General features: G+C 47.0%; 1 protein-coding gene across 12 annotated transcripts in view; it reads right to left on the bottom strand.

The window, feature by feature from the left end:
* Positions 1 to 25614, bottom strand: part of ADGRB1 (adhesion G protein-coupled receptor B1) — a 316254-nt gene that overhangs the window by 207127 nt on the left and 83513 nt on the right. For all 12 annotated transcript variants that reach the window (XM_069854743.1, XM_069854742.1, XM_069854741.1 and 9 more), the window contains exon 2: positions 21760 to 22680. In XM_069854743.1, coding sequence (XP_069710844.1) covers positions 21760 to 22507 — 748 coding nt within the window. In that variant the 5' untranslated portion in view covers positions 22508 to 22680. The remainder of the gene's footprint in view (positions 1 to 21759; positions 22681 to 25614) is intronic.

The following is a 25614-nucleotide window of genomic DNA, read 5'->3' as shown; positions in this document are numbered from 1 at the left end:
TGATTCAAATTGTAGGTTTGTTGTTTTTTGGTTTTTTTATTATTATTTCCATGACACTTCTATCCATGGCTCACAGAACAGCGACACAACACAGCTGCACTGAAAGAACTATAGACTTTATTCTACCCAGCACCAAAATGTAGCTGATACAGATGTGGAACACACCATTTGCTGACTGCACAGTGGTGTGAGAAAAGCCATGCTATAGCAGTCAAAGAATCATAGAATGGTTTGGGTTGGAAGGGACCTTAAAGATCATTTAGTTCCAAATCCCCTGCCTTTCACCAGGTCAGGTTGCCCTACCCAGCCTGGCCTTGAACACTACCAGGATGGGAGATCCACAGCTTCTCTGGGCAACCTGTGCCAGGACCTCACCGCCCTCACAGGAGAAAATTTATTCCTAATATGTCACCTAAATCTCCCCTATTTCAGCTTAAAACTATTCCCCCTCATCCTATCACTACATGCCCTTGTAAAAAGTCCCTCCCCAGCTTTCCCGCAGCCCTCCTCAGGCACTGGAAGGCTGCTCTAAGGTCTCCTCAGAGCCTTCTCCAGGCTGAACAACCCCAACCCTCTCAGCCTGTCCTCATATGGAATGTGCTCCAGCCCTCTGATCATCTTTGTGGTTCTCATCTGGACTTGCTCTAACAGGTCCATGTTCTCCCTATGCTGAGGGCTCCAAAACTGATCACAGGACTACAGGTGAGGTCTCATGAGAGCAGAGGGACAGAATCACCACCCTCAACCTGATGGTTACACTTCTTCTGATGCAGCCCAGGATATGGTTGGCTTTCAGGGCTGCAAGTGCACATTGCCAGCTCACGTTGAGCTTCCACCACTGCATCCAGGGCATCCACCTTCCAGGGCATCCACCAGTGCCCCAAGTTATTGCCTGAGAAAGAAAAAAATTGCTTTTTCCCACTAAACCCTATATGAAAGTCTAAAGAGTGGCAAAATCCTTTATTCAAGCAGGGAGATTGAGGCACATTGAGGTTGCATTTCTTGCCCAAAGAGACACCGGGCATCTGTGAGCCTAAAACCAAAAGCATCTTTCTCCTGTTGTGATTGCAGTGGGGCCAGGGATGGTCACAGTAGGAGATTAATTCCAGGCAGTCCTCTGCAGGGGGATGGATGCCAGGTCCCATCAGCAGTGACTGTGGAGCGGCTGCATTTACAAAGCTCTGGCTCAAATGCTTAGTTCCCAGTTGCCTGTGTCTCCCAGAGCAAAAGTAGCGTCTGCTTGGAGGAGTACGACACAGCCAAGCAGAAAAAAGGTCAACTGCTTCCCCCATTACCCTCCAGGTTGGAAGCAAGAAGAACTCTCCCCTGCACTGAATGGCACCGCAGAGCTTTCTTGGGCTCATCAGCCCCCCTGATAATTATTCCACCAGGCCACATGAGGACACAAAGGCAAAGTCCCCTTCAGGCCAACAAGTAGCTCAGGAAAGCAAAGGGGAGAACAAGCCACACGCTCCCATTCACCCTGTCTCCTGGAGAAAAAGAAATTCAACCAGCCAGTCCCTTCCCCATGACCTGAGTTCACCCCCTGGTCCAGGAAACCTTATGGGCTGTGACACAGGACTAGGCTTGCAAAAGGGAGGATGTGGTTTCTCAGGATGCTGAGACCTGGAGGGGACACTGCATAGGTTCAGTGTCATTTCAGGGGTCTGGGATTTTTTCCTGCTGTGTTGATTCAATGTGACAAACTCATTCCTTTTGCAGCCTAGCTGTATTTAACCAAATGGCAACCTCTGTCCTAAGCTGAGATCTGGCATTTGGGAGGGCAGAGCTGTCTCTCCTACTGAGATCCCAAACCAATTGACCTAAACTAGTCATGGTAGATGTTTGGTGCCTTTCTGTTGTGCTCAAGCTTCATGGGGTGATTCCAAAGATGAACACACAGCCTCAGACCTGGCTTTAACCCTCTGGCTCAGCACCCTAGCCCATTTTTATCTCCTTGGTTCCATGCACACACTGCAGACCACCAGCTCACTATAAGCTGTCTCTGCAGTGGTGTCTTATGTATTGCCTGCCCTTTTCCTGTGTCCCCATGCTTTAGGGAGCTGCCCTCATCCTCTGGAGCCCTTACAATGATAGAAAGTCAGTGCTACATCTCTAAACAGCCTCCAAATCCCAGCCACTTCCAGGTGACCAGGAGGTGATCTTCTAGTTGGTCACATTCTGAGTGGCCAGCTGCCAAGTTCATCTCCTTGAAGTCCAAGCAGGTTTAGGGCCAGGCCACTCAAGGTTCATGTGAAATATATGCTGAGCCTCAGAAGAGCGTCTCAGACTAACTCCCCATGCCATCCGCCCCCATAGCCCCTGCTTCATTGATCAGCACAGAGGAGCAAGATCTCCACTTTAATGTCCTTATGGTGGCCAACACTGGCGTGCCAGGGACAGATTTGAGGCCTGCAGGGAAGAAAATATCACTTTACACCTTAAGCTTTGCTTTCAGCAGAGCATATGACATCTGTTCCCGTTGCCCACAGATCCCATCATGCTGCGCAGCCGCGTCACCACTCTGCTAAGCACAAGGCGTTAGCTACAAGCTCCAGCAAGGCAACACTTAACCCCCCTCTGTTCTGAACAGTATGCTGCTGCCAGGGCAAAACCAGACAGAGATATACCCTGATGACCATCACAGCTGACTTGGCATAACAAAGGGCTGGCAGCTCCAAGTGGGCACCCAGTGAAGTTGCTTGCAGCCTCCCCAGGGAATTTTACATCCAAGCAGGACAATCCGCAGGATGCATGCGGGACTAAGTCACATGCAAGTCTGCAAAGCAAAGGGAAGACTGCCAGGTTTGGCTCACTGCTTCTGGCCTTGGCTGATCCCGTTGTCACCAGGAAATCCCTTGCACATCCACAGAAGGCAGACTTCAGCAGCAAAAGAGCACAGAAGCTCCTTTGGGACTGAAACCAAGGGAGAGACCTGGAGTGAAAAGGACGGAGGAAAACCTGTTTCCTATGCTTCCTCCTCCAGCTGAAACCTGCTTTGTTCAGAGAGGGTTCCTGTCTCCCTGCTTAATGATCCACTCTTCATTTCCATTTAATTAGAGGAATGAAAGAGCCAATTAACAACATCTACACTAACTGCAAACAAAAGGGATCAGATCGCTGGTGATTCACATGCAGGGGAAGAGCCAAGAGGTGGGGCTTTCCAGGCTGCTTAACCAGACCTTAAGGCAGGCTGCGGCTACAAGGCATGGTATTGTGTGACCCTTTCTGACAGCTGGGTAGTTGCACCATGATTCAGGCCATCTCATAGATCTTAATTAAAAATCACCCTGTTTTTCTTTCCTGGAGTCGGCTTCCAGCTGAACTGATGAACAGAGTCACTCACTACCTGTTGCAATATCAATGGTGCTGACGTGGTGGGGATGAGGATGGCAAGACTGCTCAAGGAGAGGAGGGGAGGCCAAAGCATCCCTCTCAGGGACAGTCCAGGATGAGTTTGAGTCAGTCACATCTCAGGAATGCACCAAAGGATACAGTTCCACATGCATAGCTGCTGTAGGGGCTCTAATTTCTAGCCCTGGCCATTCATCCCACATCACCCCACCACCCCTCCTGTGATTGCATGGCTGCCTTTGGGTCCACACAGTGAATCAGCCTATGTGAGTGATTCAAAAAACTTATTTTTTCCTTTCTTTTTAAGCTGGGCTGTCTCCCCATCCAGTTTTGCAGGTGGTTGCACATGCAGCTCTGCCAGCACTGCTGAGAAAGGAAGGGGAGGCTTAGCCATACAGAAGGAAGGCTCAAAAAACAGTGAGAGGCAGCACCTAAGAAGCTCAAAGCACATAGACTGTCATCACGCTACCTCCAGCCTTGGTCTCAGGGCAGTCTCTCTGCCAAGGGTGCCGGTCATATGGCATTAGAGGCACATGCCCACACCATGCTCAGAATTAGATTTCTACAAAATGAGCACTGCATGGTGGTTTCTACTCCTCCCAGTGTAATGCGAAGGAAGGAGTAAAAGACCATGACATCTCACACTCCAGATTTTCCATCTGCATGGCTGGATGAGAGAGGCAGGCTGGTGGGTAGGGCTGTGTGAGCTGGTCCCAGCCATTCCTGCAGCGTACAAATCATGTGCAGTGAGGGTAAACAGGCTTCCAAAGCTAGTCCAAGGCAAGTGTGAACAAAGACAAGTGTGTCAGCCCAAGCTTCGTCCTTGTCTCAGGGTTGTATCTCATTAACCCCAAATGAAGAGACATCTCAGCTGTTCTCCTGTGAGCCAGAACTCAGCACGAACTCAGCTTGAAATTAAGGTAAGCAAAGTGGGGGAGTGGGCAAGGACAACTTCTTGTGGCACCCTGCTAGCAAATAAGGGAGTAATTAAAGGATGGGGAAGGCAACTTCCAGGAAGGGGTTGAAGGTGATTGTCAAGATGGGGCAGGCAGAAGAATAATCTGAAGACTTGCTGAGCAGAGTGTAACAGCAGACCTCAGCAACCATGAAATGGGAAACCTCCCAAAGGTTTACAGAATCACAGAATCACTAGGTTGGAAAAGACATCCAAGATCATTGAGTCCAACCATTCCTATCAACGACTAAACCATGTCCCCAAGCACCTCATCCACCCATCTTTTAAATACCTCCAGGGATGGTGACTCAACCACCTCCCTGGGTAGCCTGTTCCAGTGCCCAATGACCCTTTCTGTGAATTTTTCTTTTTCTGATGTCAAGCCTCTCCTGGTGGAGCTTGAGGCCGTTCCCTCTTGTCCTGTCACCTGTTCCATGACTTTCCCTGGCATGAGGTCATACTGACAGGCCTGTAGTTTCCTGGATCATCCCTTCGACCCTGCTTGTAGATGGGTATAACATCAGCCAGCCTCCAGTCAAGTGGAACTTCCCCAGTCAGCCAGGACTGCTGGAAGATGATGGAAAGCGGTTTGGCAAGCAAGTCTGCCAGCTCCCTCAATACTCTTGGGTGGATCCCATCCGGACCCATAGACTCGTGAGTGTCTAATCGGGCAAGCAAGTCTCTAACCATCTCCTCTTGGAACATGGGAGCTTTGTTCTGCTCCTCTAGTTCCTGGGTACGTACACACAGGGAACAACTTTCCTTGCTATTGAAGGCTGAGGCAAAGAAGGCATTAAGTACCTCAGCCTTGTACTTACTGAAAGCCTCTTTTTAATTTTAATTCCAATTAGTGATTTATTTGTTTCTTTTAATGCCAGGAAAAGAGACAGTTTGATCAAAAGTAATACTCCGGAATGCACAGGCTTTATTAGCACCTTCCCTGTTGTCCTCTTGTGCTCCAGCCCTTAGAGATGGTTCACACAGAAAAACCTCTCCTGGAAAGAGGATGAAGAGAAGCCAGTAAAGTCAGGTGGCTTTTACCAGGGATGGGCTCATATCAGGGTTAACCTTGGTACTCTGTTTCAGCCCAAAGAAAATCACTTCAAGTATAGCCACTGCAAGGCTGCACTGGACCTGAGATGTCACCTGTAACTGTACCCATCTTCAAAATCAACTATGTAGTCCCTTTGCTAAAGATCTGACTCCTTCCCTCTAATGTCTGTTTTGGGATAGGATGAAGCCTGCCCTCATACCCACCACCCACCTCAAGCAGCTCTTTGTTGCCTAAGAAGGGAGCTCAGGATGACTTACCAAAATGTGAATGTTTCCACTGGGGACAGCTGGAGTTAGTCGCTACAACACCAAGAGCTAGCTAGTTGTCTGTCAGCCAGCCAGCCAGCTTAAAACAGATCTAAGAGGCACAGCTGATGGCTCAAGGAGATCAGCAAATCATTTACTGAAGTGAATGTCCCAGATATAATAATGAGAGTAATGATCAAGCTGAATTTCCTCTCAGAGTGCTGTAAGTAAAGTTTTGCAAGCACTGAACAAGAATTTTCCACTTTGGACTCACTCCTTTTACCAGTTCCCCAGCTGCTTCATTGACTTTAGACTTTGTAAAATCACCTCTAGCTCTGCAGACGCACGGGGTAGTGGTTCCTTCATCAGATAACAACCTTGACTTTGGTCACCAGTAGCTCACACTAAGAGAAGCAGCAGATGCCCCAGCATTACCTGGTAGCATGGATGCCCTGGCCATTACCAGGTAGCATACAAGCAAGAAGAGTCCAATATTTTCACTGCCATAAATGATGCCTAACAGAGGTGACAGCACCTTTAGAAGGTAGAATGGAGTCTTCTCCACTGGACAATCTGTTACTAAGACCAGCATACCAGTGTGCTTGTTTATCCTGGTGTAAATCCAGAGAACTTCACCTCAACTCATCAGCGTGACCCATCTTTGCACCTTGGCAGCTAATGGTGAACTCTGGCTCTTTCTTGACTTAGGATGAAAAACCACAGTATGAGGCAGATAGCAGATAGAGTAATCAATGTGATAGATAGAGAGATCCTCAGGGCACAGTATAGTTTATCACTGAAGCACTGAAACCTGCATTGGGTGATTAAAAGATATTTTCTCTGTGCAACCCACCCGCCTCATTTAATGCTGGACAATCACTCTCTTCCTAGCTAGCAAACAGCCTCAGCACAAGGGTGTCAGCCTGCAAGACACAATACTTTTCCTAAAAAAGAAGCAACACCATCACCAAACTTTATCCATAGTGACCAGTGGAGTATTCATTAATTATTATGATTACTTGCATCCAGTCTTACTAAGAGCTACAATCACAGCTCAGGGAGTGGCAGTGCTAGGCACTATGCATCTGTTTTCTAAGAAAATGCCAACAGCTCTGAAGATCTGAGTCAGAATACAGAAAGAAAAGAATAGGAGGATAAAAACAAGTGCATCATGTGCACAGACAGCCTTGATTTCTTCAAGGTTATAAGCAGATACAGGAATACAGGCCTCCCTATGAGGTTCTGGTCCAGCATCCTTAGGACCACCCCCAGCAGAAAACCACAGCTAAACTGGGTGCAGAGGCCCATGTTACACAGCACAGATGACGCACTTGGAATGTAAAATTAATTTCAGCATGCTGCACCATAAGAAAACACCCACATAGAATGAAGTTTCATCTAACATGACTTTAATCTTTTTTTTTTTTTTGGCAAAAATGTATAACTGGCAATACCAGATGTTTCACAAATTCATGCATTCTATTGAATTGTTTTTCCTCAATAAAAGCAAAATCTATTACAGAATATACAGTCAATATTTGGGTTTTTCAACCCAGAAATATTGGGGAAGGGGACTGCTACAAACTTACACTCTATTTTATTTTATCAAAACCATCATCCAAACTAAAACCCACATATTCATTTTGCAGAAAAGGACTAAACATTGCTTTCAGCCCCAAACACTCACAGCTCTTGTCCTTTCCTCACAGAATCATAGAATAATTTGGTCAGAAAAGACCTTTGAGATCATAGATTCCAACCATACCTTTCCACTACTAAACCATATCCCTGAGCACCTCATCTCCCCGTCTTTTAAATACCTTCAGGGATGGTGACTCCACCACCTCCTTGGGCAGCCTCTGCCAGTGCCTAAGAACCCTCTCAGTGAAGGCATTTTTCCTGATGTCTAATCTGAACCTGCCCTGGTACAACTTGAGGCCATTTCCTCAGATTCTATCACTTCTTGCTTGGGAGCAAAGACCAACATCCACCTAGCTACAACCTCCTTTCAGGTATTTGTAGACAGTGAGAAGGTCTCCCCTCGGCCTCTTTTTCTCCAGGCTAAACAATTCCAGCTCCCTTGGCTGCTCCTCATAAGACTTGTTCTCCAGTCCTTTCATCAGCTTTGTTGCCCTTCCCTGGAAGTGCTCCATGACCTCAATGTCCTTCTTGTAGTGAGGGGCTCAAAACTGAACACAGGATTTGATGTGCGGTCTCACCAGTGCAGAGTACAAGGGTGCAATCACTTCCCTGGTCCTGCTGGCCACACCTTTTCTGATGCAGGCCAAGATGCCATTGGCCTTCTTGGCCACCTGGGCCAGTGCTGGCTCACGTTCAGCCTCTGTCAACCAACACCCTTCTCTGCCAGGCAGCTTTCCAGCTACACTTCCCCAATCCTGTGGTGTTGTAGGTTGCTGCAGGTCCGCTTCCATCTCCAGCTGTACATCCTCTGGATGAAAACCACTGCCCTGCTATGCTTATAGCAGAGAATTGTGCTTGTCTGGAGGAACCAGTCCCTGTAAAAGGCGCATGGATTTACACTGTGCTCCACACTTCTGGATACACACTGCAATACTCAGCAATACTCAGGAGCACATGGCTTATGAAGGACCCACTAGCTAAATGACCCACGGCTGTCATATCTGTGTATCTTTCAAATGTTTGTTGAGGAAACATATTAGGCTTTTTACTTCTTAGTCCCCTTTCAAGAACAAACAAAAAATGTGTTGTGCCTCAGGCAGTCTTTTTTATTATCTTACACAGAGTTCATGCAATAAAGTCCATTAATTAAAACATGAATATTTAAAATGGCTTTCAAGAATGGCAGCCTTATCTCACCAGAGGGAAGAAGAAAGAAGAGGGGAAAAGAAGGGGAAAAAAGTGGTAAAACACAAGAAAAGCAGGAGATAGTTCATTTTGCCAGAGGAGCACTCAATTATTTAATTGCTGAGTGAATGCATTTTCCCCAGCTGACATTAGATGTTCATTTGCAGTGAGAGAGTGAGTGTAGAGAAATGTATGGAAGGAAAGAATGGGATGAAGGTGAATAGCTATAGTTTTAATTAAAATATGAGGTAGACAATGCTGTCAGTTTTGTCGGTGTGGCTTTTCCTCAATGCAATAGTCCTGCAAAAGCAGAAAAACTACAATTGTTCACTGTGCTGAGGCTGCTCTAACACCACAAAAGGATTGGACAGTGAGATGAAGCTCAGCATTCTAACATCTGCTTTAGAGCAACTTCCCTCCTCAAAAGCATATCAAAGAGTCTTGTGTAATGAGAAACAGCCCCCAAAATGGAAAGACAGAACGGGCAGAAGTACATGTCTGCATGTACAAACCGCCATGGAAGCAGAGGTATGTGAATGGGTCTTGATGTGCTGCATGTGGCTTATGCATAGGTACCCACACCTACACTAGGATGTGGGGGAAGAAGGAGCCGAGATGTTGAGGAGCAGCTAACCGTCTCCAAAGTCACAAGCCTCCCATAAAACTCTCCCAAAAACCAGTGTGTATGCTGTAGGTATAGGTGCTGCAAGCCCTTCTGTTGATAAGCCACAGAAGCACACATTTATGGAATGGTCAGGGATGGAAGGGACCTCTGGCAATAATCTAGTCCAAACCCCCTGCTAAAGCAGTTCCAACTACAGTGGTTGTACAGGAACATATCCAGATGGGTTTTGAATATCTCCAGAGAAGGAGACTCCACAACTTCTCTGGGCAGAAAGAGCTTTAAGGAAGAACCTGTGGTCACTAGGATTTCCCTGGTTCATCCCATCAGTCAACCATTGTAACCTGAAAGGAGATCAGAAGTATTTTACAGAGCAGGAAAAGACTGTCACATATGCTGCACTGCTATGCTGTGGGAGGGCAAGGCGAAGCATGTCCCTCCAGCAGTAGTCTGGAGACAGCTTTGACTAAATGCAGTCTCAAAACAAGTCCTTTCTTTGTCCCCTGTGAGTGCTGAGCCATGCAGGTTGTCCATTCCCACCAAGCCATCAAGCCACACCAGGGAATCCATTAGCTTGATTTGGCTCTTGGGGGATTAACAGAAGTTGTACTTTTCATGGGGAGGGCCCCATAAGTATAAACAAAACCAGTTTCTTCGACAATGTACCGTGAGGTGCTCCATTTCCAGATAAGCCTCATGGTGCATTTTGAAAGAAACATAGAAAGGATTAAAGATGAGTCAGCCTCTTTTTCCTGAAGCGAGTTTACGCACTGCAGGTCTCAATGGACAGACGCCCTCTCTTGAGTGGGTAGTGGCATGTTCCTTGTCTCTCTGTGCATCTGGTTATGGGGATCCCCACAGGAGTCTCAGCTCCTGGATATGCTCATAGGTATGTGATGCCTCTTCCATGGCTGTGGCGGTGCGCAAGGATGTGGACGTGCGGTAGCTGTACATGCGTGCACCTTTGTAGACTCATTTGTATGAGTGTGTGTCCAACTCAGAGCACATACATCTCTCTGCTCAGCACTATATGTGTGTTTATTGTCATATTTGCATATGCATGCAGGTACATTCATGCCCATTTGCATGTGGTTTTACACCGCAGTGTGCAGGCAGATCATAAAATCATAGAATCTTAGACCGCTTTGAATTGGAAGGGACCTTAAAGATCACCCAGTTCTAACACCCCTGCCATGGGTAGGGACACTTTCTGCTAGACCAGGCTGCTCAAGGCTCCATCCAGCCTGGCCTTGGACGCTTCCAGGGAGGGGGCATCCACAATTTCCCTGGGCAACCTGTGCCAGTGCCTCACCACCCATCATCAAGAAGAATTTCTTCCTAATGTCTAGTCTAAATCTTCCCCCTTCCAATTTAAAGCCATTTCTTCTCATCCCATCACTACATGCCCTTATAAAAAGTCCCTCCCCAAGTACTGGAATGCTGTCATAAGGTTTCCACAGAGCCATCTCTTCTCTGGGCTAAACAACCCCAACTCTTTCAGCCTGTCCTCAGAGCAGAGATGCTCCAGCCTTCTGATTATCTTTGCAGCTCTCCTCTGGACCCATTTCAACAGTTCCATATCCTTCTTATATTGGGGATTCCAGAACTGGACACAATACTCCAGGTGAGGTCTCACAAGAGGAGATTAGAGGGGCAGAATCCCCTCCCTAAACCTGCTGGCCACGCTTGTGGTGCAGCCCAGGATACGGTTGGCCTTCTGGGCTGTGAGTACACATTAATACATGCACATTTGGGCATCCATGCATATACACATGAGCCTCTGCCTGTATATATACACATATATCCCTGTGTAACTACATTTATGCACCAAATCAAGCCTGAGTGTACATGCATCTGACTCTCTGGACATGCATGAACAAAGACGCATGCTGATGCAGCTGCGTGCCTATCCAAGCATCTCTGCACAGGACCTGCTGGTATATGGACAGATTTGTGTATTTCAGCCTGCTGAGGGGCAGGGTAGAGCAGGAGGTGAGGGGAGAGTTCGCCTATCTGGTGATGAATGTGGCTCTTACATCAGGTCAGTGGACACAGTTGGGTGACAGCAGGGACAGGCTGTCAGGTCTGGACAAGCCGCAGAGGGTTACACTTTTGACAAGGGATAGAGGTTTGCTGGCTGTTCCCTCCTCCCACCCTGTTGATGCATGCTCTCAGTCAAGCAAGGAAAACCTAGCTATACTATTCATATTTTATAACTGCTGCTTCTGGCTCTCCGCTGTCACCTTTTTATTTCTTTCCTACTGAAGTATTAAAACTTGTTTCTTTAAGTGCATAGTGCCTGCTCTTCTCCAGCCATTTCTCAACAAGAGGAACTATTTTCTGAACCTGAGAGAAAAGGTGCAAGACAAATACACCTCCACAAGCCTTTGAAGCCTTCAGCATTATGTATGGCATCCCTCCTCCTCAGCCTTAGCCTCCCAGCCCTGCTCCAGAAAGTGAGATCCACCCTTCCTGTGTGACCTAGATGCTTCCCCAGGGCTGTGACCCAGACACCAGCTGCTTCTAGCACTGCATAGCAGAGAAGGTGCTGCAGAGCAGCCCTGCAGTTATGGGAAAGGCTGTGCATGGTAGGCTTGTACTCAAAAGATCTTCCCCTCACAGAGATGCTTCTGTCCCACAGACACCCACCATCAAATGTCCCATCGCACTATCTGAGATCCTACCCCTGCCTTGGGAGCAAGAGCAGTTGGTGATTTGAAACAAGTCTGACCCCAAAGGTTTCTGATGAACATGAGGTCAACCTAAATGATCACACTCACCAGAAAAATACATAGCACAGCAGTTATCTGGGTTATTTGGCACACTATCCAGGCCAGTGATGCCCCAGACATGTCAACCCCTGTCCAGCAAATGACATGGGCATCCAAGAAAGTGCTGGTAGCAAGACAGACCTGGAGGTATTGGTGGAAGATGAGGATCAGGAGGGATCTGTATATGAACAACAGTGGGAGGAGCTGGGATTGTTACAGTAGGGGAATACAGGACTTCACATAGTAGGAAATCAGGCTTCATTCTTTCCCCTATTCACAAAGCCCTATTTTTAAGAGTAGACAGGACAGCATGACACCTCATCCTCCCTGCTGGCAGGTTTGGGGACAATTCATCAGGCTCAGGAGTGGAGAAGAAGGTAGGTGATCGTGTTTAAAGGCTTGGAAAAGTTTTTAACTACTCCTTTCCTCTGCTTTGCAGCAACAGGCACAAAACTATGCCAAACCAAAACTCCCATCAAACTTGTCACTGTCTCCCAAGACAATAGGCTAAAAACATGGCACTGCTGAGCTGCCCATGGGGCAGAGATACCAGGCTAGTAGGAGGGAAGGGACTGCAAAGAGTGGCACATTGCATGCAAGAGCTGCTGAGTGAGGAAAGCCATCCCCGCCCTGACAGCTGGTGGGATCCATCGTGATTCTCTCATGAGGTCTGTTGTTCTCCTTGATGATTCCTCAGTTGCAATGGGTCCAGAGACGCAGGTGGCTGATCTCCCCGAAGGGGCCTCTTGAACTCCTCCATGTCCCAAAAGCACAGAAGCATGAAAAACAATCTCTCTAAATACCTCTCTATAGCCACCTGAGGACTGTTCTGGTCCCTCCATCTTTTCCTCTTCAGCAAGTACCACCCTGGCTAGCCAGCTGTCTTTATGAGCAGCTCCTCTGCTGCTCATTGGCTGTCCTCCTGTTATAAATATTATTGATATCAAGCCACACTACCCCCCACTGATCTTGACTGACCCTAATGCACACTAGCTAGCTAAAATTCAAGCCAATTAAAGAAGGTGTGCCCTAAATTTAAAACCTGAACATGGTGCAGGAGAGTTTAGAGAAGCAAATAAGGCTGAGCATCTCATTTCTGTGAGGAAGATGGTCAGTCAGGTTTAGATTCTGTGTTACTGAGTAATGATGAAAACATCATGAACACCTCCAGGCTGAATCACCCCAGCAGGTCCATTCTGACTCTTGGTTGCAGCGTCCAAAGACTGGGTACATGGCTACATATCAAGCACAGCCTCATGGGGCTGCTCCTACGTTAAGAGTCACTCCAAACCCAGCAGAAGTCCCTGAAACATGTGCTGTCCAGTGCTGAGTGAAGTGTACAGCACAGCAGGAAGCTTTGTAATTCAGCATATAGAATCATAGAATCCTTTAGGTTGGAAAAGACCTTTAAGAACATCCAGTCCAACACTTAACCTAGCACTGCCAACTCCACCACTAAGCCATGTCCCCATGTGTCGCATCTACACATCTTTGAAACAGAACAAAAAGAGGATGGGGTAGGAGGAAGATAGGAGTTTGTGGGCAGAAACTGTCATCACTCACGTTTATTGATGTTCCTTTGAAAAACAAATATCCAGGCTGGCAGAGACCAGGCATCCTCCTTTTCATCTAGGCAAGGTGACAAAAACAGGGACCTGCACCACTAATTATGTTCCTGCCACAGGACATGGGGAGGGATCAGACTCCCTTCTATTTGGGCTATAAGTAATATAATGGCTTTAAATTGGAGTGGGAAAAATTTAGACTAGACATAAGGAGGAAATTCTTCACAATCAAAGTGGTGAGGCCCTGGAACAGGTTGCCCAAGCAAATTGTGGCTGCCCCATCCCTGGAGGTATTCAAGGCCAGGTTGGATGAGGCCTTGAGCAACTCGGTCTAGTGGGAAGTGTCCCTTCCCATGGCAGGGGGGTTGGAACTGAATGATCTTTAAGATCCTTCCAACTCAAACCATTCTGTGATTCTATGATTCAATTATTCTATTTGATGGTAATTTCATCCCTGTGCTTTAGGATCCTACCAAACTTCTTGTAGACACGTGTCCATTGCCATATCATCTCCATGAACACAAACTCTTACAGCACTTACAGGGATCAACGTCAGTCTCTCTGTGCCCGTCCCTCATTACCAGTGTTTGTGCACAGCAAAGCCCATGCACTGTGGAGAGAACATAGCTCAAACTTCCCCGGGAACGATGGGACAAAGCAGCCGCTATGCAAGGGAAGCCCAGTCTCATCAAGAGGCTGGAGTTGCAGCTTTCATCCCTCCAAATCCCTTCACTTCCTTACTCCTTCCAATCACTGCAAATATCCCAGGCTGGTAACTGTTTGTTTAATGGCATAGACCACTCAAGACCTATTGAGAGCATTCAGCTTAATGAGGTATGTGGCAATTATTGCTCTATTAAAACCAGAGCCAGGGAACAAAAAGAGATATATTTAAACTCGATAGATCTGCAATTCTGATGATGTGCTAAAGGACGTCCTTTCCCAGCCTGGTTGTCTCACCCCTGTTGGAAGGCTGAAACATAGGATATCAGTATCAGATTGCTGTCTGCAGTGACTGCAAGAACTGAATGTACTACAGGGAGTGTCGACAACTGGAGGTGACATTGGCAGAGCTACCGTAGGGAGACAGAATTTCTGAGTCCTCCCCAGGCTGAAATGCCACAGAGTAGTATGAAAGGATATCTGCTAAGAATCCTAAGTTTGCTTCAGTACTGCCATGGAGAGGATGCGGGGGTTGGGGGTAGGGGTGAAGTGACCACAATGGACAGAGTCAGCATCCATAGATGTTGCGAGATTTCATTGATTATCAGAATAAGATACGGAAAATATGGGAGAAGAGATGAGCTGTAGAGGTGATAATGATGCTCTGGAAGAGGCATGAAATATTCTGCTCTGCCCAACATGGAAAGAGACTGCTGTGGTCTAGAGCACCCATATACATTCTCAGAATACTCATGGACACTCTCTCAACATTGCTAAGCTTCGGTTCCCAGCCTGTTAGGCCTTTCTGTCCTCCTGGATCTGTGGTCCACTATGTCTTCAAGGTAGCTGGACCAAGATCATCTTCTGCTAAGTCTGACTTCACCTGTCTTTGGGAGTTGCATCTTGATTAGAGAACACCAGCCTTGAAAATACGTGAATGATGAATTTCAAGGAAACCTGGGAGAAAACCCATATCTTTATCCACCATGAGAGATAGGGTCCACCAGGTCAGAGAGTTCAGCACCAAGGAAGTCCACAGAGGTCAGGAACCTTAAAGGTGAATTAGGTACTTGAAAAACTCCAGTTTCCCTTGGAAAGACAACCTATTCCATTTTTCAGCCTGTTCCCATCACCTTAACACATCAAATAGTCAGGGTTGGTGGTGAAAGGGGCCAGGAGTGTCTCTATCCACCCTCCCTTCCGAGACATTAGCATCCTCACTCTCCTGTTCACTGATTACAGTTGTAAAACTACACTGCAGATGTGCTGATTTTGAATCTGGTGTCTGTGTTTCCATGCATCTAAATTTCACTCTTTATTCCCATACAAAGCATTTTGTGGCATCTGCTGTGGGTCCTGTATAAGACAAGATGTTAAACAATGACAAATTAAAAGGAAAAAAAAAAAAGGAAAGCATCACTGAAAAGCTGAGCCTTTCACTAGGCTGCCACTCGTTAAATTACCCGTAAAAGTCCCCTCATAGCAATGATGGGAGTAGTTGCCTGTGAAACTCCCTCAGCAACTGGATGTAAATTCCACCTTTAGTCTCTCTGCTCCAACAACAGCACATTCAGATGGTAATTGCTGATGTTTCTGCATTGTGATCATGTCCACAAGCTGTTGTGTTCACAATGGAACTGATGCTTTATTTTTCTCCCCACCCTATCTCCCAAAGAGAACATGTCCATATAGACACAGGCACAAATGGATTTAGTGCTGAAACAGCAGCATCGGCAGATGAAGTCTCTGCTCCTCCATTGAAAGGACTCAGGTATTTTCAAACTCCTGCATAATTGAACATCATCCAGCAGTGTGCTCAGGTGGCCAAGAAGGCCAATAGCACCCTGACTTGTATCAGAAATGGTGTGGCCAGCAGGAGCAGGGAAGCAATTGTCCCCCCTGTACTCTGCACTGATAAAGATGAACTTTGAATTCTGTGTTCAGTTTTAGGCCTCTCAGTACAGGAAAGACTTTGAGTTGCTGGAGTGTGTCCAGAGGAAGGCAATGAAGCTGGTGAAGGGTCTAGAGCACAAGTCTTATGACAAGTATCTGAGGGAAATGGGGTTGTTTAGCCTGGAGTAGAAGAGGCTGAGTGAAGACTATTGTTGTCTACAGCTCCATGAAAGGAAGTTGTATCCAGGTGGGTGTTGATCTCTTCTCCCAAGCAACAAGTGATAGGACGAGAGGCCTCAAGTGGTGCCAGGGGAGTTATAGATTGGATATTAAGAAAAATGTCTTTACTGAAAGAGTGGTGAAGCATTGGAACAGGATGTCCAGGGAAGTGGTGGAGTGTCCATCCTTGGATGGGTTCAAAACATTTGTAGATGTGGCACTTTGTGACATGCTTTAGTAGGTATGGTGATGTATTGGTGGTGGTTGGACTTGATGATCTTAAAGTCTTTTCCAGCCTTAATGATTTTATGATTCTAACTGCACGGTCTTTAATGACCCCAGAGGAAAGCAGTAGGACAGGGAGAGCTTGTACAGATCACAGAGCTGTGAGTGCTGAAACTGAGTAAGGAATCCTTTTTTCAGTACCCAGGAAGGAGTTACCCACGCTTGCCTCATCCATGAAACACCCCACTAATGGCATTCTAGAGGGACAGACCTATCAGGAACTGCCTGTATGGGTCCAGTGAGGATCCATTGCAGGAAACACAGTAGTGAAGGTCCCTGTTTGCCATGCGCCATGCTCTGTTCAACTTTCTACTTCGGGAGCTGTGAAGGGATATCAGCTCTTGTTCACAGTTGCTGAGGTTTGGAGTTTAACTGGGAAGACATCAGGTAAAATCACAAAGCCTTTAGCAGAGTTCCACAGGAAAATACCACATGAGCAGAAACCAGCCCTTCCTTAGCCAATGTTTTGCTGGTGATCTGCTACCGCATCCTAGCTCTGCTCTCAAGGATGTACAGATCATACAGCAGAAGCAAACACAAGTTGCAGCAAAGAACTGGAAAGCAGCACACTTTTCCCAAGCACTTTCAGCAACTCCATGCCAGGAGGAAGGAGAAGAAACAAAAGTGCACCAATCCAACTCCCTGTGCCATTTGGCTGGCAAACTTCAGGCAGATCCAAAGCCAAACAATTCTCTCTGCAAGCTCAACTGTAGTTTGGGCCTCAGGAACCCTTGCAGGAGCAATAGAGACTGTGTGGTAAGAAGGAGCTGAAGAGGTCAAAGAGAGCTTTGAGGGCCTGCCCCCAGGCAATTAGAGCTTTTTATTAATTCCTGAGCTTTCATGGTCACTAAAGCTCACAACAAACACAAGAAATTATTTATCAAATTATTTTGGCCCTAGGGGAGGTTCAAGGGAAGAAGAGCTCTGCCACACAACATGATTCCTGCAGCAAAGAGGAAGACAGATGATTTATTTGTCCTGTGTCTCTGGCCCCTCTTCCACACCATGGACTGGTTCAGCAAGGCACTCAGCTTCAAGTCCAGGCAGAATATCAGCCCTGCTGAGGACACATCACACTTTGAGCAGCAGAGCTGGCCAAGCATGAACCAGAGCTTCCCAACAACCACCAAGGTGTGGAGGATGTGTCCTGCAGTGAGAGATGTATGGAGTTCAACCCACTAATGCAGCAGGGTTTAAGAAGTAATTTGTTCATGAGTCTATAAATGACTCTCCAAACAACAGAGAATGGATACTAGATGACTCCTTCATCTGGCAAACAGAGGCAGAAAAACATCTAAGGGCTTGAAGGTGAAACATCAACAACAAATTTGAAGTGGTATGCATGTGTGAATCAGGAGGGTCTGTGTTGGTTCAGAGCAATGGGGACAGCAAAAGAATGGAAAAGTTTATCAGAAAGGCAGGAAAATCCCCAGCACGTCAGACTAGCAATATTTTGAATTTTTTTTTTTTTTGAAAACTAAGAAACTCCATTTCAATCTCAGTTTCAAGCTCTTTGTTGGAATTAATTTGTGAAATTCTCTGGCCAAGACATTGAACCAATCAGACTCGCTCATTATAAAAATTCCTCCAGCCCTGGAGCCATCAGCTTTACCAGGGAGCACATAATATTTTTCAGGGGCACACATTTAACACTGTTTTACAGTCAGCATCCTGGATCACTCTGAGATGAGGCTACAAAGAGCAGAAGAACCAGAGCATACTGGTTATCTCTTTGAGCCACAAAAAAGTGACAACACTGCAATGGCCTTCCAGGAACAGATTAAGTGGAGACAAGACTAATTAGACATTTATTAAGTGCCTAACTCAGCACAGCACTTAAGCACACATTTAACCTTCTCTCATTACAGTGTCACATCAGCATCCCTTTTACAGCTCCAGCTCTGATTACTGTGAAGCCAGTTCACATTTGGGAGTGTCACCAGAATTTTCAGACCTTGAAGTCCCAATGCCCAGTGCTTCAGGAGGCTTTCCCATCTTCAGCCCCTGGTCTCCTACCCAAGACCTGTGTGTGAGCCTATTACAGGAATGCCTAATTGCATTCTTAAAAGACCGTTCACCTTAAACATCAAGACCTACAACTGGTCTCTGTCTTCTTCCCATATTTCCTGAGTCAGCTAAGGGGGATCTGATGCTGTTCCAAAATATTTTCCCTGTTGAATTATCTCCTCCTAAAAAAAAATAATAAAAATCTCCTGTTCAAGCCTTCCTGGAGCAGCAGCTTGAGGCGTCTGCAGCAAGGAGGGGAGGTGTAAGGGGAGGGCTGCTGCTACCAATACATTAACAAGCACTTCTTGCTGATCACCAGGACAAGCTCCATGTGCACCAAGTCACTGAAATATCTCCTGCCACCTCTGCACCCTGACAGATTCTTCCCACCCCCACCACTGCCCGCTGTCACCTCTGTAATGTCTGCGTGGGATAGCAAGTGCAAAAAAGGATGTCTCATTAAACCTGGGCAGTGCATTTGGAGTGGTCTCTCCTACCTCCGGACATTGAAGAATAGATGTTGTGGACAAGGCGATGCCCTTTCAGCAGAGTGACTTTGTGAAGGCCCATCATAAATGTCCACAGACCTCCCTATGCACCTAAGCTGAGCATAAACTCCTTGGTCATGAGTGAAATCAGGCTTACTTAGGTTTCTTGAATGTTCCGTTAGCTCTGAAGTAAGGATCAGTAGTCTTACTTCTCAGCTGTGGCCATGCGATCTGTTGCCTGGGTTGGCAGCAGAAGCTCATCTCCCAGCTCTGCTCTTTGGCCACCAAAGCCAACATACAATCCAACAGATCTATTGGACTACTCTTGAGTGACTTCAGAGACCAGAGAGGAGACACTGGCTAGTGCAGCACACAGCCATGTACGTGCATTCTCCATTCTTTTGTAAACCAGTGCCCAGGGATGGGGAGGGAAGCTTTTCAAAAGGTTCTCACCCACAGACTGTGAGCCAAAGCACGGCTGCTTCCAAGGCCTTTATAGATTTGCACTCACTCATTTGCTTTGGAAATATTCCAGGTATAGAAGAGGCATATCAAGAAAAGTCAAGTTCCACAGTTTTGGGGTGGTATCTGGGTATCTGTAAATTCCTTAGATGCCTTGAAAGTCATTAGACTGGATGTGTACAACACTCATGCATCCCTGTTCAAAGATGAAAACATCAACACAGGCTCAAAAAACAATGACTTGGGAAGCAGGAAGGGGAGGAAAAAAAAGCTTATAGAAAAATAATGCTACAAATACAATCAGGACAACAATGACAGCAATAATGAACATCACCACTCAGAAACTGGGAACCCTATCAAAATATTCCACCCACAAAATGCTGTTAAGGGATGGCTGGCTCTCTGTCCAAATTGGATCTCGCCTCCATCTTCCTGATCAAGCTTTTGCAAAAATCAAAACAGACAAACAGACATGGTGACAGACAGAGCAGCACATGGAGGCCAGGCTCCCTGCACGCATTGTTTCTATGTAGATGCCATCCCGCTACTGCAGATGATAATTCTGCGTCTTCAACATGGAGCAGATGTGAACAGCAAGTAAAAAAAAACCAAACCAACTTATGCTCTCTACAAATATTTGACACCCAAAAAGGATTTTGATTCAGCCACCTTTGAGTCTCTTTTATATTTATTTTCTGGAAACATTCAAGCACTCAAGCTGGACTAGGAGAGATCTTTACAAAAACCAATATTAAGCTTGAATGCTTCAGGATTTGCTGAAAATCTTATTTCAAATTTCACCTTTGGTTGTGATGAAAAAGGTCACGCTGCTTGGGTTGAATGCATAAATCATCCAATCACCAAATGCAAGGCATGACACATGACTTAACGAAGCTCGCATCACTCCTAAGAGGCAGCCAACATGGTACTCCTCACAAGCTGTTCACACAGGAGAAAAGGGCATTGCAAAGAAATCTGGGGAGCGAACATTGCCTTGTACTCAAAGCCAGGGAGGGAGGCATGGCCGAAGAACTAATTTGCAGGATTTATGGCTCAGCTTTGTGCCTTCACGTATTGGTTCACAGATCAGTGAGAAACAAAATCCCCCCCAAAATACACTGACGAAAGCACTAATACCTGATCATACAGTAATCTCTCAGTTAACGCCAGACTGTGGTCTGTAAGAAAATCACACTGCACAGTTTGGACATGTGCCTGGTAACCACCTTCCTAGTGCAAGCAAATTTAGCTTCCTCCCCTCTGATTTGAGAAATTTTCCCCTGATTAAGGGTGGCTACAAAAGCCAAGCAAGAACCCCAAACCTCAGACCCAGGTGGATGCCTATGTTTTCACAGTGGTAGAGGACATTCAATCTAGTACCTGAAGAGACCCTGGGAGTCAGGCATGGGTCAGAACCTCGCTGAATTGGAGGCTCCCCTTTCCACTGTGCACATTCCCATTTAGCATCACACCTGCACTTTACATAACCTCCCTGCTGGCAGGTGGTACGGGAGCTGAGAATAAACATATCAGAGTGGATCTGACACAGGCACTGAAATAGAGGATTCACTTTTGGATCCCTTGATTCTGTTCTGCTTTGCATGGCATCATGGCACCAGCAGAGACCACATCAAGGAGCATTTCCCTCCCTTTAATCCATGTCCATCAGACCTCAGGAGCATCTCACCTGTATTCACAGCCATTTTTGCCACATCCCTTCCACCTCCCTAGTCCCTTTCCAGTCCATATCATACTCAAGTTCATCATAAAAACATTCCTGAGATATCTGAGGAATGAGCCCCAGCAAAGGCACCAAGTTACCCCTCAGAAGCAGCACAGTGAGTTTTCTTTCTGAGAACCTCTGGAAGGAAAATGAGGCTGAGGACAGAATAAGTGTGAATTCTGTGGCCGTTCCCTCGAACCAGACCCAAGAATTAAGTTTATTCCCAATAATTAAAATGGTTGATAGAGTTGCTGAGTGTAGCCCACCTCAGGAAATAGCTTGGATCCTGCCTTTTCTAGGACATCTGTAATTACATTGGAAAGCTGCTTGCCCGTGGGTAAGATTCTCCCCTTGGCAACTCTGAGGCTGCAGAAGTAAAACAAGCAAGGCATAAGCCCCGGGAATGAATTAAACTATTTGGGGTATATTTAGGAAAAGCTGCTTCACAATTCCAGTCACAGGCTAGTGAAGAGCCCACCAGGGGTTACTAGACCTGCCTGTCAATTAGCAACTAAGTTTTTCATACCAAGCATCTGCAGATTCAGACACAGAGGGACAGAGTGAGAACTGTGAAAAGAGTCCAACCAGCCCTCCCTCCCAAGCACCCCCCCACTGCCCCTCACTTACCCAGGAACTCCACTCCGCTGCTGTCCTTGGGGCTGCTCATGCAGTTCTCCAAGTAAATCCCATCCTTATAGCAATCTTCCTTCTTCTTTGTGAACCCCACGACCTCGCTGGCCTGATCTAGGACCTCCCCTCCCAAGCAAGAGCACGGGGTCTGCATAATGCCGCATGGGTGGGAGCTGCTGCTGATGGCCAAGCACGCATCCAGCCACTTGCAGAGCATCTGGCAAGCAGCTTTGCTAGGGTTCCTGTTGCCCACCACCAGGTACTCCACCGAGAAGTCCCTCTCTTGAGCCTTTGTGGGCTTCCACCTCACAGGCCAGCTCTCCATCTCCGGTGGTGCAGTCTGCTTCATCTGGAGGAACTGCTTGTTGGACTGGAGGAAGGCATAGCGGGTGGACCCATCACAGAGCTTCAACACATCATCAAAGCTCTCCATGCCCAGGTAGGTGCGGGTGGACTCCAGGAAGGAGTCAAACTGGTAGGTGCGGATGTGCTGGTGGTCACATACGCTGGTGGGTTTTAGGATCTTCATGTACAAGGTGTACCTCCGAGGGTCAGGGTTCTGGATAATCCAAGAGCAAATAGAGGAGTTCAATGGGAAGACGGCAAAGGAGGAGAAATACCCAAAGAATTTCCCTTGGACCAAAGTGGTGCAGGGAGTTTGTGCCAGGTCCAGAGCAACCACGGTCCACACAAAGTAGAGTGGCGATACCAAAAGCAGGTTCAGGGCAGATCCAATGCTCCTCATCCTAGGTCTCTGGTCCTCTGGAACTCAAAGTAAATGTCAAGCAGGCGCCAGATCCTGGACATAACAGGGACCAGCTTAGAGGAAAATTGAGAGTTTAAGAGGCTCTGGATCCGAAATCAAGCCGATCCTCCCATGTCTGGATTTGAGCTCCCTCCTGTGGCCATAAACACCACCTGGAAAAAAAAAAAGGAAGGGAAGGAGGTGGGGAGAAAAAGAAAAGATTTGCATGTTTTTGTGGTGCTTTGGCTTGTTTTGTTTTTTTTTTTTTATTAACCCTTTGCAAGGCTGAGAATCCACATACCGTCTCCAGTCCCAGCACATCTCTCACTGGGGGGAAATGCAACCCCCTATCATAACCTCCATGCTAGATTTGGGGGTCTCCTCATCCTTGGGATGTCCTAATCCCCAGGAGGGGCCTAGCTGTGACTCACACTGGTGGGCAACACAGCTGTGACCCCACTTTCCCATTTCCTTCTGCCTGTGCAGTGCCCCTCTGCTGAGCTGAGCATCTGCAGTGATTTCCAGCCCTTCCAGCCCACTCCCTGAAGAAAACACAATTGATCACCACAGACACTGTTTTAGGGAGTCTCCAGCTGTCTCCATCCCAATGGAACCAGGGTGCTGATTCCGGGCTGCATGCATGTGGGGAAGATGGAATAAAGGCAGGCATCTGGCCCCTCTTTCTCCTGCCAATCCTTTTTTTTTTTTTTTCTTTCTGTCTGTCTTTTTCTCTTTCCTCCCTTCTCTTCCACCAAACCAGTGCAGAAGAAGGGAGTTGTTCAGTACCCCAACCCTGGTCTAACCCTGAGACTGCACAGGAGAGCAGGACTGGAAGTAGCCATGGACCCAACACAGGAGGAAAAAAGGGAGATAGATGTAAATGTGAGGTCTTCTCACATCAGATAGCCATCCTGCCTTTCACCCTGTGTGCAGGACACCCCAAAGTCCTACTGCAGCTGGGCACAGAGAACCTTCAAAGAGTGAGAGTCTCTCCTGCCACTATCAAGACGTCCTTCAGCCCCCAAAGACCCTTCAGTAAATGTAATATCCCTCTTATATTGCCCTATGGGACCCGTCCCCTACAATCTTTTGTAGCCCAGGTACCCTCTTAAGTTCAAGTGTCCAGTCCCCTGTGCCCCTCTCCATGCCAAAGCAATTCCTGTGCCCTTCTAAGTTTCCTTCCAAGAAGACAAGAAGACAGTCCTGCGCTCCCTCCCCTTCATCTCCCCTCTTTCCAGGGGAGGAGAAAGAAGGAGAAACGATGTTAGTGGCTGGACTCTCTTCCTTTTGCACCTCTTCCTCATGCAGTGTACACCCTCACATGGGGAGGGTGTCTATTGACCGATGCAGGAGTGGCAGACCCTCAGTGCAAAAGACAGAGCTGAACCCACTGCTGGGGATGCAGACACAACTCCTGTTCTTCTGACCTTTTCTTTTCTGCCCTCTTGGCTCACCCCAGGTAGAGGAGAACAAGAGTTTTCTTTTAGCTGAGGTTTGCCCTGGCCCTGCAGCATCTGCTGCCTCCAAAACAAGGCTGCTGCCCAATTTCAAAATGACAGATCTGACTCCTGGGAGGAAGACTTCCCCCACCAGTCAGACTATTGCCTTGATTTCAAGAGCACCATGGTCCACAGGTTAGTGAAAAGTAGGTGCTCAGGGTCTCTTCATTGAAATCTGTGTGTGAGCATCCTGAGATGTTAACATTGTCCTGGGCTGCAACCCCAGAATAATGTAGATCATTTGGGATGTTTCTCGCTGTGATCAGAGACCATGCTGGCACCTGGACTTTCACCAAAGTGAAAGTCTATGAAGAGGCGTACCTGCTGCAAGAGGTGAGGGAAAAGACATCTCCATTGCAGCCATTGACCTTTATCACAGCCCCATGGTGTCCTCAGCACTCATTCCTAGTCCTGCCATCTCCCATGCTGCTACCAGGCTCTGCCTTCCCAGACTGCAAACAGAGGAAGCTTTCACAGCAACCATACAAATTCCCAGCAAATCTGCAATTCAGGCAGCCAAATTCAATCCCAGGAGAGACTGACAAATAAAAGATGAAGCCCATAGACCATCCTGTGCATCTGGGAAGAGATGAGAAGCCAAATGCATCTCCACATTCATCCCTTGGTTTCTTTCCTCTTTATATATCAAAGTTTTGTCTCTGCATCTCCCCTCTTCATCAAAAGCCTTTTTTTTTTTTATCTGGGGAGGAAAGGGTTAGGTAACTCAAAAGTCAGATCCCCTGTTTTCAAACTGTGTTTCATCTGAGCTTCAAATCACTGCAGCCTCTGCCAGTAGCTTCCTGAGTGTCTGTTAGACCTGACACTAATCAGCATGGAGTCCAAATACATTTGCACTTAAATTTTTTACAAGTCAGGTCCCCACTCTTGACAGTGGTTTGCAGCCTGCAAAGCTCTGCAGTGCAAATCTCCCTGTGCCAGACTCCTGCCTGCCTCGGGGGCCAGATTTCAGGAACACAGCCTGCTGAGCAGATTCAAAACAGTGCTTCCTTGCAACAAAAACCACAGGCATTAACCAAACATCCTATAAATTTCCAGAGAGGTCATCCTGATTAGCAGGAGGGCTAGCCTGGAAAAAACTGTGACTGCCTTAAATATAAGCTTTAATGAGTGAAAGGTGCTTGCTTAGCTGAGATTCTGAAAGAAGAGAGGAGGGGACCACTGGTTCACCTCTCTCTTGCTGTAGGGCAGTGTCTGAGCAGTTCGCGCTGTTTGCAAGCAGGCGCAGCCTTTGCAAAGACAAAGTCTATCTTACCTTCAGACCTATGCTTCAGCCACACATCATCATAACCTCTGGTCCAGTCCGTGAAAAAAACTGCCTCTCCTGGTTGGAAGCAAGAGCCAGCAGTGCCTCCATAGCAACAAAATGATTAGGAGACAGGGCTTGCGCCGAGATCCAGTCCCTAACAGTGACTTCAGTGCATGGGATTTAGCCCAAACCTCCCACTCTCCACAAACCCTTTTTTTTCTCATGCTGGCCACAACCCTGCTACTGAATGAGGATGCAGAGAGAACAAAATGCATCTCCCCTCTCTGCCCCTCTCTGGGAAAAGCACAGTTAAAGCCAACAAACTTTAACTAAATGGACCC

This window comes from Phaenicophaeus curvirostris, chromosome 3 (genome assembly GCF_032191515.1).
Source record: "Phaenicophaeus curvirostris isolate KB17595 chromosome 3, BPBGC_Pcur_1.0, whole genome shotgun sequence".
NCBI lineage: Eukaryota > Metazoa > Chordata > Aves > Cuculiformes > Cuculidae > Phaenicophaeus > Phaenicophaeus curvirostris.
Note: the sequence above shows the minus strand (reverse complement) of the source record. Positions and strands in the feature narration are given on the sequence as shown.